The sequence below is a fragment of the Eurosta solidaginis genome, chromosome 1, assembly GCF_040869045.1.
Source record: "Eurosta solidaginis isolate ZX-2024a chromosome 1, ASM4086904v1, whole genome shotgun sequence".
Lineage (NCBI taxonomy): Eukaryota > Metazoa > Arthropoda > Insecta > Diptera > Tephritidae > Eurosta > Eurosta solidaginis.
In genome coordinates, this window is record NC_090319.1 from 278,645,162 (window position 1) to 278,664,140 (window position 18,979).

The window sequence follows — 18,979 nt, forward strand, 5'->3', positions numbered from 1 at the left end:
TAAAATAACCTAAGTTTGTATGGCAGCCATAGTTCTGAAAAATCCCATTTGGAGGGAAGGTGCCACGCCCCTTTTTTTCCCAATTCCACATTTTACTGGAGGTGTTAGGACTTAACGTCATATAGCTAATTACCAATTTTCATTATCCTACTACATCCAGAGATATGCAGTATGATATATTCCATTTGTATGGGAGGTGCCACGCCCTCTTTTTACCAATTCCACATTTTCTTGGTGGAGTTAGGGATTGACCGCATATAACTCCTTACTGAATTTCTGTTCTAGCATGTATACCTTCAGAGTTATGCAGTACCAAAGATTCTATTTGTATGGAAGGTGCCACGCCCCTTTTATATATCGAAATTAGTTTTAGCCTAAAACCTTCCTGTTGATCGGAAGAGCCATAGCCAAAATTTGGTGATGATTGAAGTGTGGGGACTACGCGGACATACACATACACACAGAATTAGATTTTTATATATGTGACCCGGTCTATGAAAAGGTGGCTTATGCCTAAAAAATACAGCTGTTTCCAGCTGTTTCGCGCAATTTCTTTTTTGAGTCATAAGCCACCTTTTCATAGACTGGGTCACATATATAGATTTAACTAAAAAACTTATTTTCCAATTTATAATGTATCTCAAGTATTTTGGTAGAAATAATAAAACACAGTATAAAATTATAGGTTTTGCATTTAGAACAGTAGCAACAACAAGTTATAGTTTCGAAGGGAAATCGGTCCGATTTCTTTTGAATGAAAAGTGTGTAGCCATATATGCTTTGAAATTTTGCGAGCTCAGCGAATATAAGCAATGAGTAAAGTTCAATATAAAAGAAATTTGATACAGTCAGCTGTCCATCATAATCCTCCAATACAAAGAACATATACATATATATGTGCCAATATGTAAGTATCAGGAACATAATATTGTACTCAATATTTTTACAAATATGCGAAAAACAATTGTGAGAATCTAAACAAACAATAAACCCAAATATATATATACGTAAGCATATTTGCAAATATATATTATTTAAACAAACAACCAGAGCTTCAGCCTGCATTGGTTTATAATTTCATACTTAAAAGTCAGGTCAACGATATATTTAGTCTTAATAGTCATGCCAAATGTAAGCGGTGAGTAATGAGAAATAATGTTTGATAGCATTAGCGATTAATGCACGTTCGTAATTAACAAAAAAACAGCCTTTTAAATAGAAGAGCTCTAACTTTAAATTAACGCTTATTTAAAGAGTATATGAGCGTGCATTCGAAGTAAACAATTCATATGTACATACATATATACAAATGTTGATGTGAATATGAATAATGAGCAAAGAGTTACTGCATCAATAATCCAAAGTAAACTAAGGGTTATCAGCTGAAAGCTGTTTGTGGTCTATATTTTTCAACCAATGAGCGGTTGCATTAAAAATAAATTAAACTAATTGCATCGTCTATACGATGGACTCTTGTCACAGGCACAACAAAGACCAAATCGCGAAGAACGTACATGCATATGTAGGTATGTACAAGTGTGTAAAGCAATTCAATGCTTATCAAAACTTTTTCTTAAAATAACAAACTGGAAAAAAACGATATGCACATTAGAGCGTATAATGAGAATTGAAACCCTTTTTCCCCAAAATATAACTTCGCTATTTGATCTTCACCCAAGGCACATAGCGTCTGTAGAAGTCGTTAACCTATTAGCCAAATTCAATTCTTATACACGATTTTCTAAGCCCGACACACTTCATTAGAGCCGTACAATTTTCTAATAATTTTAGCGTCTATCGCCAAGAAGTACTAATTCGATACGTTTTGTAGTTACAAAGGCGATATAAATTCATTTCACAGGCAAAAAATACTTTAACGGAATTTTTTCCTCAAAGCAGATATTAAGGCAACATATAACTGTAAAGTTTTGAATTTTTCCTTATTTCAATAATTTTTGGGAACTCTTTTTTCAATTAAATGTTTTTCATTTCCTGAAGTCGTTGTTCTGGTGCATGGCCCAAACAAAGATTTTGTTTGTAAATACTAAACAGGTGAGCAAATCCCATGATTTTGCTTTACTCCATTATCTTGCAAGAACATACATATATCACAGCCTGGTTTATGGGACACAAATACGTTTGCATTTTGAGATGCCCTGACTTCCCAGTGGCGTTTCCTGTTAACTCAGCTTTAGAAAAATCATTGGCGACCGTTTCTCTCTTTATCTCAGAAATGGCAACCGGCCCACTTTTGTCATAAGATTTGCTCATACTATTATGAATCATCTTTGATAATGTTAACTTCCCAAAATATCTTATCGAATTAGTTACTTTCGCGATTCGGAAATACTATCTTCCTCGACATTTTTTTCTTATCGCTTTAGTTACTTCTATTCCTATCGAAATAGTTTTTTAAATGCTGTATCGCTTTCGTATGTAAATGTCGTTTCGCATTGGGGAACAGATCTTCCCGTAGGCTGATAAGAATTCGAAATAAAGGCGATTTCTCCGGCGATCATCCAAATACCGGCCAAATTGTAGACCAAGCGTGGCGTTTTTTGGAACGATTTTCCTTGATCCTTTGTCAGAAAAAGGGAAAATCACAATGTAGGAAAATGAACCTAGGGTAACCTATGTCCGTCTCCTAGTGCTAAGCTACCTCTCCACCAATTTTCAGCCAAATCGGTTCATCCGTTCTTGAGTTATACCAAAGGGTATCACATTAAAAACTTCACAAATAACAGTATTTCTCCACTATTTAATGGATGCTATTATACATATAAAACTTCCTCTTCAATCACTCTATCTATTAAAAAAAAACCGCATCAAAATCCGTTGCGTAGTTTTAAAAGTATTCAAAGGGACATAGGGACAGAAAAATCTACTTTGTTTTATACTATGTAGTGAAGTGATACCACGAACAGTATTCCTGCCATGATTCCAAGGGCTTTTGATTTCGCCCTACAGAACTTTTTATTTTCTTCTACTTGATATGGTAGGTGTCACACCCATTTTACAAAGTTTTTTCTAAAGTTATATTTTGCGTCAAAAAGCCAATCCAATCACCATGATTCATCCCTTTTTTTCTTTTTGGTATAGAATTATGGCATTTTTTCATTTTTCGAAATTTTCGATATCGAAAAGTGGGCGTGGTCATAGTCGGATTTCGCCCACTTTTAATACCAAGATAAATTGGTGGATGAACACAAGCGGGCGAAATGGGAGGAGCACCCAAGCAGTTGTAACCACTCTGGCGGTGTAGGTAAGCTTTGGTCCACCGTAAAGTCACTATCGAATCCGTCTAAGCACAATGACAAAACTTTCATCGCCTTTGGCGATAAAGTGCTGTCTGATGCGAAAAAAAGCGCGAGCGCTTTTTGCAGACAATATATAATTCATTCTACGGTCGACAAAGTTAGACGGAGAGCCAACAGACACGCACATACACATAAATTCAGCGCCTCCAATTACCATCACCGCCAAAGAGGTTGAGGATGCCATCGGTAATGCTAATCCATCCAAAGCAGTGGATCTAGACGGCATAGCCATGCCGATGCTTAAAAGCCTAGGGAAAGAGGGTTTCAAATATTTAGCACATGTCTTCAACCTGTCTCTTTCCACCTTTGTCATTCCCGAAAAATGGAAAATGGCCAAGGTGGTCCCGCTACTCAAGCGTGGGAAACCAGCTAACATCGGAGTCATATCGCCCGATATCTCTCCTATCGCCAGTAGCCAAGACGCTTGAAGCCATATTGCTCCCCTACTTCAAACCAAATTTGCAGCTAGCCTGTCATCAACATGGCTTTAGACCGCGCTAAATGCCATTAGCACCCAGATAAATTGCGGTTTAAATGAAAACCCCCATCATAGAAAAGTACTCGTTGCGCTAGACCTATCAAAAGCTTTTGATACGGTCAACCATGGCACGTTACTGCAAGACCTGGAAGGGTCTACCCTTCCCCCATTTCTTAAAAGGTTGGCCGCAAATTATCTGGATGGTCGGCAGGCATCGGTGCAATTTAGAAACGAAATATCAAAACCAAGAAGAATTAATCAAGGGGTACCGCAGGGTGGTGTTCTATCCCCATTTTCGTATAACTTCTACATATCAGAGCTACCTTCGCCACCAGAATGAGTCACTATCGTTTCCTACGCCGATGACTGCACAATAATGGCCATAGGTCCAGGCCCACAGATCGATGAGCTTTGCAACAGAATAAACGGCTACCTCCCTGATCTCTCCACTTTTTTCGCCTCGCGAAACCTGGCATTATCCGACTAAATCCTCCGCGACCTTATTTACAACATGGAGTCCCAAATGTAACATACAAGCGTTATAGGCTTCTGCAAAGAAAATGTTTTCATAACAAATTTATTTTAATTCAAAATATATTACATATTAAATCTTGCTTTTACTAAAAGAATTATATTTTTGTGAACCGGGCTTTACAGATACAATTTTCCGAAATTAGTCAAATCGAGGTTTAGCCGTACATTAGGATTCAGGTTTGAAAATCAGTGAAAATAATTAACGAATTGCATACAACAGCGGGTTAGGGGGCTTAGAATATACCCGCGGCAGGTATGCCTGTCGTAAAAGGTGACTAAAATACGAAATTGATTCAAGGTTAGGTAGATTCAATTGTGTAGCGCAACCCTTTCAAGGGTTTGCCAGTGGAATATATATGTAGCTTCTCCAACCCAATTGTCAACCTCGCCTACCCATGGCGAATCCCGTTTCTTTAACAGCCGAGAATCTAGCGACCCCAAGAGGGCGGGATGGCCTACAAGGTGTCATGCGGTCATATCAAATCGTTCCCGACATGGCCGGGCTAGTACCTTAATGGTGCTTGTTACCGAAACGTAACGGATCTGCATTCGGCAAAGGACCATCAACATCGATAACACTCCCGAAGACCTTCGGGGAGTATGCTTATCGCTACAACAAAAAATTGCATATGAACATAAAACGTTGTTAGTAGAACTACAATCACATTTACATAAATGATTTAAACTGCTACCAAAACAAGCATTGCCTGTAGCTAATTTAACAAAAGGAACTTCTCAGCGCTGCTGCCGGCTGCGCAAATTCTAAAATACAGCAAGTAAATACATACGAGAATTTCTTTTGTTTTCATTAGACAAAATAAAATATACATTTGTTAAAAATGTTAACAATGTTGCCTTTGTTTGCATTGCAACAAATTTTCCCTAAACTCACTTTTCTTACGCTGTTTCTATAAACGTTTTGGACGTCACGCTTGGAAAGTTTATTCCTTTCGTCTACACATGTTTGTATGTAAATGTAATGGGCTATTCTTGTCGGCTTATCTTTATTCTTTCTCTTAGCATTTCTCGATTGTTTTGATTTTTGCCATTGCGGACATTTTTTGCGTCTCACTCAAAGTTAACACTAATTGTGCACACGGAGCCATGAGCGTACAAGCAGGTAAATAAAGTGCAAAATATACATAGCAAGAAAATAGATGACACATCAATTTGAATTAGTAGTCACTTACGTTAAATTTTTGCACCAATAGCTGGGACCCCAGGTGCATTGTCTGGCTCCTAGCATTGGTGTTGCACCCACGAGGCACACACCTGAAAAAGAAGACACTAAAATTGTAGAATACTTATTTGAAGGGGGTGAAAAATAGCGCAAGAAAAAGTAGCGCAAGAAAAAGTAGCGAAAAACAAAGTAACGAAATATATGTATATCTATATATGTATACGTTAAAATATGTAGTTTTATTGCGAAAGCACGAAATAAGTGCATATTTTGATTTTTCCTTTTTTCACTTACCAGCGAGAAGCGCAATTACAGCGCAAATTAGGAAATTGCTTCGCATTTTGCTAAGCGTTCTCAAACAACCCTGTTAATTTGTTTTAGTTTATTAAATTATCCAATCTCACTATGAATATGAAATAAATGTAATTTTTTTTTTAAATTTTGGTCAATTACTAATTTTTATATAAACACTATGCAGAACAACTTCACTCGATAAACGACAAAAGATGAATAATCGAAAAATGCAAAGCAAAATTTGACATTTGCGTTCAGTGACATCCATGGCGCAACGATACAAGGTGGCAGCATGGAACAGCTGATTACAAACTTTTTTTATTTGATTTGATACATCAACTTCCGGCGCAGTACGATTTTGACATTTGTCCATCGAATTTACAAAAACAAAGTACATGGAATTTTTATTTATGTTTGTAGGTATGTCACCATGCTGCCACCTGTATCGTTCCGCTATGGTGACATCTGTTGTGGAAAATTGAGGTTTTGATGCTGCCTGATCGACTGAAATATCTTGATTCAATTTTTTTGGGATTGGTCTACATACCTACCCTGCAAAAATTGTTGGATTACGTGTTCTATTTTCTTCATGTTGGAGTACTCTAACAATACTCCTTTGCAATGCGTTTGCGCACCACCATCAGCCGATTCATTGTTTACTATATAGTTTGGCAGCTTAATTCGAGGTTATGTTGCGAATAGGGTGGAAGGCACTCGCAGGCCGTGAAAATAGTCACTCGAATGGAGTGGAATGAAGAACAGTAGGAAGACCAGAGTTGCAGTGATTCAATCATTGTATCAACATTAAAGATAAATTTGGAAAATATAATTAAATACTTGAGTATAAGCAAACATTTTCTTTCAATTACTGCAATTAAGGTGTCCTAGATGCTATATATTCCAAAATTATAACATTTTATGTCTGTTTAAAAATTTTACTTCAATTTCCCTAAGATTTCCGTAATATGGCCATTAGTGATGTTTTTGTGTGTGTAAAAATTTTGAGCGATCAGCTGTTAGTTGCGCTACTTGGTAAAGTTTACAATGAGCCGATTATTGCTCGTTTTTTAACGACCGTGATCACGAGAAGATGACGATCGAACAGAGTTGCCAAAATTAAAATATTGCATACAAATAACTGATAATAAAATTTACTATGGCAACTCTGATAAAATGCAACCGCGCACTGGTTTTAAGGCGGTGGCACAATGACATTTTTCATATTGATGCGTTTAACACAAGCTTATGCATTCCAATAACATCGCCACAATCAACCAAGATGTTGCGTTTGTAAATATGAAGGAACTTCAGACTTGGCAATTGAAGTTTATTACGCCTTGCCCATTCACATACAAAATTTCGCGAAGCACTGTTGTAAACATTCTCTCTATACAATAAAAATACTTGCTAACATATTTTGTGTCGTATTCGATTGTAATATTGCAGTTTTTAATTGTGAAAATGTTAAAAAATTTACCAACCAGTGGGAAAAATAATTTGACTTGCAAAGTGTGCCAACACCCTTAGCCAAAGCAAATGTCAAATTCTTCTTCTTATGATTTGCTTTGAACAAAATTGGGGAGTTGGCTACTTTTCAATATCAGATGGCGCTAGTGTCGCTCATTTAAGCATTCTCCATAAAAATGCGTGCAATCTACTCATAATGCATAAGCTTGTGTTAAACTCCTCTATATGAAAAACTTTTTAAATGTCGGAGCTGTTATGTATACACAGCGTTGACAGATTGACGACCCCGTCGTCATTTTGGAGATTTTCAACTAGAATGACGCTTGGACGATTTTGTTATGAAAAATGACGATTTAAGCCTGCCTTCTATATAAGATTTATTTTGTTTATTTTAGGGGGACACTACAGTAATAAATATTGAAGTGATCAACTTAGCTCGTGAAAACGGAGTGGTGATGATATCATTGCCTCCGCATTCCACTCATAAAATGTAACCGCTAGACAGAGTATTACAGTACCGAATGAAAGCGTTTTATGAGAGCAAAGTTACTAAATTCGATTTAGTTGGTTGCAATTAACGGTTTCAGATGTACTGGTATATACCCATTCGATCGAAATATTTTTACTGATGCAGACTATTTTGCTGCAAATGATATGTATGAGCACGTAACTGCCGAAAACTCTGAAGTTTCCGAGCAAAATAATGCAACTGGACGTACTCTTACTTCACCGACATCTAATACAAATCGAGTGACTTCTCCAGAACCAGTAGCATCAACCAGTAAAGGAGTCGTTTCACCATGGCAGATTTTACCATTGCCAAAGATTAGAAAGCTAGTTGCTACCGGAAGAAGAAGAAAGTCAAAAGCGACAGTATTAACAAAATAACCAAATAAGAATCATTTGGAAGATTGGGGAAAAAGTGAAGCCAAATATTAAAAAATAAAAGGAAGCTTCAAAGCTAGAAAAGCTGAATGTGAAGAATTAACCAGTGACTCCGAAGTAAGTGTCGTCTACGCAGAATCGAACCAACGGGATTTTGTTGAAATACCTCCAGACGGAGCAATTTGCTCCTTTTGCGAAAAGTTTTGGAAGGACGAAAGAAATATATCAGAATGGAGCGCTTGTTTACAGTGCGATACGGTTTGGGTTCATAGCGTCTGCATTCCCAAAAAAAAAATCAATTTTTATTTTCGAGACTTGCACAAATTGATGTTTTAAGCAATTTTGATATATCCAATAACTTATTAATTTTTAATATCAACGAGCCAAGGAAGCATTTTATTTTATTTTTTGAGAAGCTATTTATCTTTAATTAATAAAATTGGTAAATTTAAAAGAAGTTTTTGTAATTGATATTAGAGAAAAATTGTAAGTTTACAAACGGCGATGGTTACTAGGACATGTTTCTGAATTTCACTACTTCATCAGCTAGCTTTTCGGGAGCTGAGCGTTGAACTCGAATCTCCAACATTCATATCAGTGCAAAGGCTGATGCTTTTAGCTGCTAAGCCATATGAATGTCCCGTTGTTCGCAATTGGTCTCCAAGAGTTGCCTTTTTGTTTATATTCAATTATTCAATTATTTCTACTATCAAAAGAGCTGACTCTACATACGCTTTTTCTAATTTATGAGCATTCGTTGCAGATCTAATGTGCTCGCCACACTCTTCAGAGTATGTAGAACGAATTTTTTCTAAAATAAACTTAAACAAAACAAAAATCCGAAACCGTTTGGAATCTGATACATTAAAAGGGATATTGCTAGCCCAAGATTATTTAGAATTGAATAAATTTTCCTGTTATAATATTGAACCGCAAATAAATATGCTAAAAAAATGAACGCGAAAATGTGTAACTAAGACACTAAAATGATATAGGAGGATCGATTCGAGCTCAAAGAAAAAATAATAATAATTGTTAAAATGACTGAAAATAAGTACCTTTTGTATGTAACACAAAAATTTATCTTTTAAGACGGTTTTGTTATTTATAAAATAAAACGAAATTAATTTAAAACGATTTTATATGTTGTATGTGGCAACAAAAAATAACAAACAAAGACAATTTTCAGAAAAGCGCTTTTAAAGTTAATGTTGTTGAATGAAATACAGCGATCTCATTTTAGGTTCCGGCGAATACAATCGTACATCCCCTGGTAATAACCCAACTTCCTAATTCAACTTTGGTTGTTATTGGTTGTTGCGATAGATGTGACGATTTTTGACGATTTTTTGGGCGGTGTCTGACGACTTGGAAAAAATATATATTGCAACGCTGCGTATACATACTATAGTATGTATAGAGAAATATTAGTTTCTTTATTCACGCAAATGCTAAATAACATAAGAATATTCGTAGTATAAAATATAAAAGTTGTATTGCCCCTCTTAATTTACTTTCATTTTAAATTAAATTCACTCCGATAATTCTTTCCGACACAATTCCTCTTTAGTATTTTGGCACATGATCCTCTGTGGGTGCTCCATGGAGAACTACAGTGAAAGTACTTTGGAAAGTACTCTCACGTATGTACTCTATGGAATACTCACAAACAAAGCGAGAGTGGGATCACCTATTCCTCTCCTAGGACGTCGCAATGTTAATTGGAGCACATTTTTTGTATGAATACATATTAGTTTTGGAATACTCCTATACTCCCAAAGGAGTATTCCTTACACTATTTATGGAGTCCTCGCGTTTTTTGAAGGGACAAGAACACTTAATGGCTCATTACTCATACTTAGCATAGACTTGACTTGACTTGAGAACTGTCACTTACAGTTCAGTTAAATGAACATTGCGTGTTACTGATTACTCAAAACTTGGCAACACTTAAGTTGACTTCAGGCTCCATTAAGGGCCCATTGCTGATATTAAGCATAGACTTGACTTGACTTGACTTGGCGTAAACTTGGCAAATTAGCCACGATTATACTCCACTTAGCGCATACAATCTGGCATCATAATCAATAAATGTCAATTTGTATGACAAAATGTCAAAATTAAATGGAAAGAAACAAATGGCTCTCAAAATTTAAACGTTACTTAGAACTTACATAGAAAATCAAAATTCAACAGACTTCTAAGTCTAGTTAAGTGCTGCTAGTTTTGAGTAATCAGTAACATGCAATGTTCATTTAACAGAACTGTTAGTGACAGTTCTCAAGTCAAGTCAAGTCTATGCTAATACTGTTTTCACACAGACGGCTTATTGAATAATAAAGGCAGTTTTCTACATTAAGACGCTTATTGAGCTCAATCTTCCCTACAAAATTCCAATCTATAATTATTTCATTAGTAGCTACCCTGCAAAAATTGTTGGATTACGTGTTCCATTTTCTTCATGTTGGACATGTTGTTCATACTCTAACAATACTCCTTTGCAATGCGTTTGCGGACCACCATCAGCCGATCATTGCTCGTTTTTTAACGACCGTGATCACGACACGATGACGATCGAACAGAGTTGCCAAAAGTAAAATATTGCATACAAATAACTGATAATAAAATTTTACCATGGCAACTCTGGTAAAATGCAACCGCGCACTGGTTTTATGTATACATACTATAGTATAGAGAAATATTAGTTTCTTTATTCACGCAAATGCTAAATAACATAAGAATATTCGTAGTAAAAAATATAAAAGTTGTATTGCCCCTCTTCATTTACCTTCATTTTAAATTAAATTCACTCCGATAATTCTTTCCTCTTTAGTACTTTGGCATATGATCCTCTGTGGGTGCTCCATGGAGTACTACAGTGAAAGTACTTTGGAAAGTACTCTCACGTATGTACTCTATGGAATACTCACAAACAAAGCGAGAGTGGGATCACCTACTCCTCTCCTAGGACATCGAAGTGTTAATTGGAGCTCATTTTTTGTATGAATACAGATTAGTTTGGAATACTCCTATACTCCCAAAGGAGTATTCCTTACATTATATATGGAGTATTCTCGTTTTTTGAAGGGTAATCGAATGCCTAATGAAGTCAAAAGCACAATGCAACTCTGTTGGCAGCGTTCCGCTTCTTAGTTTTTGGTGTGTTCAGTGCTTAAAAATGTCATTTGTCAAAGTAAAAGTCATTGTCTGCATGGCGGAACGATACGAGGTGGTCGCATCGACAGTTGATACACCAACTTCTGGCGCAGTACGATTTTGACATTTGTCCATTGAATTTACAAGTACATGGAATTTTGTTTTTTGTAGGTATGTCACCATTCTGCCACCTTGTATCGTTCCGCCATGATCTGTCATATAGCATTGTCATTTTATTCGCTTGACATTTCATCCTTCATACTAATCGAGCAGTTACTTCTGTGTGAAAGCAAAAAATTTACGATTTCATTAGAAGGTGAAATGAGATCATTAAGTTTCTGTGTGAAAACAGTATAAGTATCAGTAATGGAGCCTTTCGAAGTCTGTTGAATTTTGATTTTTTATGTAAGTTTTAAGTGACGTTTACATTTTGATATGCTTAAGCTGCATGAAAGCGACAAAGCATGAAAGCTTCATGTGGCTAAGTGTACAACAATGTTAGTCGCTGAGCGCACGAACGCTTAAAAAAATGAAGAGCAAGATGTTTGTTTACATTTTTTTGTATGCAAATTTGTGCAATTAGTTAGAAAATATTAATTTATTTAATAAAAGTGCGTGAAAGGTATATTACCAAAGCGAAAAAGAGTATTCAACGCCATAAAAGCTTGGTTAGACATTGTTGAAGCGATTAAAAGGCTAAAAAGTGCTGGAAAGTAGAAATCGCTTTTTTCTCTAGTCCGCAGTGGTGTAAAGTTGCCTTTTATAATTTACAAAGGTACGGGGATGCAAACAACATATTTTCCTTTGATGTCGGGGACGGATATACCCGAAGAAATTTAATTTTTTATTTTTTTCAATAATTGTTTGCTTTTTGTAGCGACGATCTAAAGTAGCTTCGTGACCAGATCTTGAGACGTAGAGATATCGTAGCTACATGTCATACCTTGTACGCGAGTTAGTGCAACAGAAAATACACTACTGTACCGATAACATCATCCCATGTATGATATAGAACCAGTAGTTTACATAAAAAGTATGGTCCTCTTTAAACATTGTCTATCTATCTATTAACCATTATCAGAAACCAAAACATTGTAAGCAAAGATAAGATTTCTATTTAAACATAAACCAAATACAAACATAAACAAAACCAAATAAAATATTATCAGCGAACAAAAGATTCCTATTCAACCATTGTAAGCATAGATAAGATTTCTACTTAAACATTATCAGCAAGATCCTTTTTTGAACATTATCAGCAGCCACTAAACAAAAGAAACCAGAGCATATAAATAAACGATTAAGCATAGAAATAAGTTAGTCTTCTATTACACTGAAGCATATGAACTTCAGTTTAGAATTCATTAAAGTACATATAGATACAAATAAAGTATATTGTTTTATTTAAAATCGAAAGTACATACTTAACTGGGGGCTCAATAAGTGAATAAGTGAATAATAAAAGGAACTCCTAAAAAATCAAATTCCACACGTCCTGAAAAAGAGGACAAGGAGAGCCAGAAAATAAAACTGGACCTCTTCCGCAAAAAACGATTACAAGTGTTTGACCAAAGCAGGGGAATCATTATGGAAGCAAGGTTAGTAACCTTGGAACAAGCTCATGCCGCTATAGAAGCACAATTAGCCCAGCTGCGGCAAGCGCAAGTACCTAATATCGAAGAATTCCAACCGATAAGTCCCAGGATAAACAATGCAAATGAAATAAATCTGAGACTATTCGAACGGCTGCCAGTGTTCAACGGAGACACATCCAAATACAGGACATGGAGGGCAACCATTATATCAGCAATGAGTCCCATAGAAGCCTTTATTAATACCAAACTATATTACGATGCATTATTTATAATACGTCACACGAAGATCGAAGGAGAACCAGCAACTCTTCTACAGAATCATGGCACAGTGTTCCACTTACAAGCAATACTCAATCGCCTAGATTACAGCTACGCCGATACTAGAAGCTATAGCGCCCTCATAGAGGAAATGAAAAGACAAATACAAGGAAAACAGACGCTATCCGAATTCCACAGCAAGATCTGTCAAATCTTTAATTTAGCAATGACTAAATGTGAAATTGATTACCCAGGGAATACTCACTCTCTACAGCAGGTCACAAAAGAAATGGCCATAGATTGCTTCCGCAATGGCATAAATGATGAATTTACTCAACACACATTATATGCAGCAAAACCAAGAGATTTAGAAAGTGCATACGCAATTGCCACGGAGATTCTTTATAAAAGGCAGAATAATCCGATACGACGAGAAGCGTATAACTACCCTAAACAGCCACAAAATGAAAGGAGGTATCAACCAGGAGTTCAACCTATTCCCCATATGGTAAGATCAAACCCGACACCAATGGACGTGGATACATCAATAGGAAGATTCCGGCAATCCACGAATAATCAGCATAAACAACAGCAATCGTATCAACAGAATCCTTTCAGAAACAACTATGAACGACAAAGAGCAGGATATGCACCTTTTAATCCCAATAGAGGAGAACCATTTAAACGAAACCACCAACCAACGTCATCAAGATATAATATAGTACCGCAGAAACTACAAAGGATCAATCAAATAACGGATAATAATAGTGATCAGTCATTAAAGGTAAATATAGATGAAAGTGAATTTGAAAATAGAGCTACTTTTTTAGACGAGTAAATAATCTGCCGTGTCTTCAGATTATTTTACATGATAATAAAAAACTTTTAGTTTTAATAGACACAGGCTCGACATTAAATTATATTAGGAGAAATATTCCAAATGGAAAGACCTTTCCAGTTAAACAATTTGTTAGTAGAACTCTGAATGGTTCAAACACAATAAACTCAGCTAAGAAGATAAGAACGCTAGGACAAGAATTAGTATTTTTTGAAATCGAAGAATTAAAAGAATTTGATATGATATTAGGAGAACAATCCTTGAGAGAAATGAAGGCTAAGATAGATCTGTTCGAATATAAAATGATGTATGTCAGGAGAACAGAGCAGAAGAAAAAAGAAATGGATGTCAATCAAGTAAATTTCACAATAGATGAGAGCAAATATAAAAAAGAGGTTGAAGAAATTATGAGAATTAATGAGGAAACAAATCCTATTTTACCATTTACAACAACAATTGAAGCCACGATTCGCACTAAAACTGAAGAGCCAATATGGACGAAACAGTACCCTTTTCAGACAATAATTTCATAAATAAATAAATAAATAAAATGCTAGAGAATAATATAATTAAACCCAGTAAGAGTCCCTATAACTCACCCGTTTGGACTGTACCAAAGAAAGGAACTGACGAGTTAGGAAACCCTAAGAGAAGAATGGTCATAGACTTCCAGAAATTGAATAGCGAAACCATTACCGATAGATATCCCATACCTGATGTCAACATGACAATACAGAATTTAGGTAAAGCAACTGTTTTTACAACCCTAGATTTGGAAGCAGGTTTCCATCAGATAAAAATCAAGGAGTCAGACACCGAAAAGACAGCCTTTAGCATAAACGGAGCAAAATATAAATTCTTAAGGCTGCCGTTTGGACTAAAGAATGCACCTTCAATATTTCAAAGATGCGTAGATGACATATTAAGAAATTACATAGGAAAATTCGTACATGTATATATGTAGAGTCACAGTTAAATTAAACACATGACCGTTTAAAATGTAGTGGATTTATTATTTTATTCTATATTTAAACTGTTGAAGTGTAGAATAATTATAAAAATACTTATAGTCGAACTAATTAGATTGGCTTATATTTAGGCGGTCCGTGTCGTCTCGAATTCAAATTGCAACTGTCCATTCGTTCGTCAATGTCGTTTTATGCTGTCCTCGTTTTGCTGTCGTTCGTCACGAAAGGGTTGTTGTGCAAGGTTGCATATTAGTGTATTTGCAGGATCGTACCTTATGGCACGTTTAGGGATATCACGTTAAGGCATGCAATCCCACATTCGGCCATCCTGACTAATCGTTCGGCTCGAACGATGGGTCCCACTTTTTCATATACTCGGCGACTGTGGTTGTTCGTCCCGGACCTTCACCTTCACCAACTTTTTCTACCTCGTAGCGATCATGAGCCAGAACTTTCACAATCTTGTAAGGGCCAAGGTACTTCGGCCTTAACCGAAGGCAACTCCCAAATTGAGTGCGCTTAATGGCAACTAACTCGTTTTGTTTGTACCTCACTGCTTCTTTTCTTTTAGTATCGTAGCTACGTTTATTTTCTTTCTGCATCAACGCAATATTTTCTTTGGCCTGTTCCCGTATAGTTTCACGTTCTAAATTTAGCTCATCGAAAGCTGCATTCTGTAAAAACTCATTTAATTCCGACAACCCGGTTACCCTCATATCACACCCCGTCAATATTTTAAAAGGTGAAAACTTTGTACTACGCGTTGGAGTGTTATTTATGGCCTACTGAACTCTTTCTATGTGCTTATACCAGCATTTCGGCTCCTCCGCGCACAACTTTGACAACATTGGCACAACTATTTGGTGCATCCGCTCGACTTGGCCATTTCCCCTCGGAACTCCCGTTGCTATTAATAAATGCTCAATACCTTCTTTTTCGCAGTATCCTTTAAAGAGGTTACCTGTGAAAGCGGCTCCACGGTCTGTTATTATACGCCTAGGATTCCCGAAATTCGCTGCCTGTTTGGAAAGACGGTCAACGACAGCTTCAGCACCAGTATTTTTGGTTGGGTACAACCACACAAATTTGGAAAAGGCATCCACCACAACCAAAATATAATTGTAGGCCTTCTTTGTTGGCTCCATGGGCCCTACATGGTCGATATGGTAAGTGCTTAGAGGACGGGTCTCTTTATCTATGGGATTCAGCAGACCTTCTTTCCTCCCGGCCTTCGCGTCAGTAACAATGCATTCTACACAACTCCTTACGATTTTGCATATTTTTGAGTTAAGCTGTGGTATGAAAAAGTTTTTCTCAACAGCGTCTTGGGTTTTCTTTATTGAGAAATGCCCCTGCTTGTGTGCTGTTCTTATTATCTCGTCTTCCATAACCGAGGGTACTACTATAAGTTGCTTTACAAGATCCTTATACAAGAGGTTGTGCTTCATAAAGAAATCTTCGTACGTCTCTCTCTCCAAGACCTTACAAATCGCTCGAATCCATTCATCCTGCTGCTGAGCTTGTTTGAGTCTATGGATTAATGAATCCTCTAGCATCAAACAGGCTACCCTACTTAACGCGTCAACGTGACGCATTTTGGTGCCACTACGATGCTCGATCTCGTAATCGTAGTCCTGTAACATCATTGCCCAACGAGTTACCCTTAGAGGGACGTCCTTTTTCTTCATTGTCATGGTGAACGCGTTGCAATCCGTGACAATCTTGAAGTGAATTCCCATCAAATATACCCGCCATTTCTTGAGAGCTTCCACTATAGCTAGCACTTCCAGCTCATATGAGTGGTACTTCTCCTCAACCGGTTTTGTCTTTCGGCTCATATACTGGACCGGATGGAATAGCTGGTCTTCACTGTCTCTCTGTAGGAGTACTCCTCCGTACCCATACATAGACGCGTCAGTATGAACCTCAGTAAAGGCTTTTGCGTTATAAAGTTTCAAAACCGGTGCACTGATCAATGCTACCTTCAGCTGCTGAAACGCGGCCTGTTGACATTCCCCAAAAACAAATTTGGCGTCTTTACGCAAAAGGTCAGACAATGGTTTGGCGATCATTGCATACCCTTCAATAAATCGGCGGAAATAAGACGTTAAACCGAGAAACCTTTGCAATGCTTTTTTGTCATTTGGGATCGGAAAAGTCTTTACTGCTTCGGTTTTACCTTCTGATGGTCTTATCGTACCTCCCTCCACTATATACCCTAAGAAGTCTACTTTTGTTTTGAGAAATTGACATTTTTCCCACTTAATGTGCAAATTAAACTGTGCTGCCCGTTCTAAAACTGCCTTCAGCTTTATTATCCCCTGATCCACATCCTTAGAGGGAATGATAAGATCATCCATGTATGTTACTACAGTGTTATTCCCAACAAGATCCCTAAACACGGCGTGAATGTATCTGGTAAATACAGCAGGAGAATTCGAAATTCCAAAGGGAACATACAAAAATTCGAATTGTCCTTGGTGGGTAACAAACGAAGTGTATTTCCTGGATGCTGGTTCGATTGGGACGTGGAAGAAACCATTTCTCAAATCTAAGGTTGTGAATACGCGTGCACTTTGCAGCCACTCAATCACATCATCCATGAGCGGCATGGGAAAATTGTCTTTGATTATCTTCTCATTAAGACGACGATAATCGCAGCACAATCTCTTACTACCGTCCTTTTTCGGTACAAGGACAATTGGCGATGCATACTCTGAGGCACTGGGTTGGATAATGCCTTCCCTTAGCCACTCCGCAACTTGATTGTCAACGATGCACCTGTCAGAGTATGACATTCGACGTGGTCCTTGAAAAACAGGACTATCATCAGTTAAACAAATTTTCATCACAACTGGGGATTCCTGATGCTTCATCGGCGAATAACCTTTCACAGCAGTTTCAATTTCTTTAGCTTGCGCGCTGTTTAGGTGGGATAGGTTAATATTTACTTCGTTTTTAGGTTTTATATCGATTGATAACGACAAGTCTTTAAACTCCTGCAATACGCACATCTCTAACTCTGGCTCCCTCAACCCAGGAGACTCAGTTGGTTTCAACTTACCTTTCGCCTTAAACTCGACTTTGTCTTCCGAAACAATCAAGTCAACCTGTTTCAAAACGTTGTTGCTAATGATTGCCTGATACACAATGTCTCGCTCACGGACGACGTGAAATGTTACATCTAGTTCGACGTCATCTGCTTTTAATTTGATATTGAATCCGCCAACTGTATGAAGAACACTATTGCCTATGCCTCTTAACTGGTGTCGTTCCCTAGATAAGTCAATATCTCCTAGCATCAAGAGAACGTCGTATCTCAAGAGACACAGGTCGCACCCTGTATCCAGCAACGCCGAAAATGTGAAATTATTTATTGTCAGATCTTTAAAAATAACACATCCTATAGAGGATGAAGCACGCACCGATTCTAAAGTGTTGACGCGAGGCGTCTCTTGCTTGACTTTAGCTTCTTTTTTCGGACACTCAGCAATGCGATGCCCAGTTTGGTTGCAGCCAAAACATGTCGACTTGCGTTCGCGTTGGCAGCCATTAGCTAAATGACCTACTTCACAACATCGATAACATCGCTTGGTATCAGTTACTTGCGACTTGCCTGTATTTTTGTTGGAATCCTCACGTTTTCCCTGCGACACACCTGAGCTAACCTGATGACTTGATCGTATCTTTTCATATATTATAATCTGTGCTTTCAACTCGACAACTGACCTAGCTTGATACAAATTTGCTTTTCCTGCCCTGGAGTCAGGAATACCTTCTACAAAATACTCTATGAGGCTTTTGTCGTCTAAATTTACGGGCCTGCCTATCTCCATAAGGCTATATAGATACTCCCGATAGTCCTCGTTTGGACGTTTCCTACGATTCCTAAGCTCACGGTGCACCTCAATAGAAGAAGCTATAACTCCAAATTCACTCTTTAGTGCTTCCTTCAGCAAACACCAACTTTTTATTCCGCGTTGGCTGCGCACGAAAATTTTAGCGGCAC

General features: G+C 37.3%; 1 protein-coding gene across 2 annotated transcripts in view; it reads right to left on the reverse strand.

Moving 5' to 3' along the window:
- The window catches only part of Sap-r (Saposin-related), a 33,011-nt gene extending 26,994 nt beyond the window's left edge, over positions 1–6,017 (reverse strand). For both annotated transcript variants that reach the window (XM_067760915.1, XM_067760914.1), the window contains exons 1-2: positions 5,804–6,017; positions 5,520–5,601 (exon numbers count right to left, since the gene is read on the reverse strand). In XM_067760915.1, coding sequence (XP_067617016.1) covers positions 5,520–5,601; positions 5,804–5,849 — 128 coding nt within the window. In that variant the 5' untranslated portion in view covers positions 5,850–6,017. The remainder of the gene's footprint in view (positions 1–5,519; positions 5,602–5,803) is intronic.
- Positions 6,018–18,979: the final 12,962 nt, after the last annotated feature.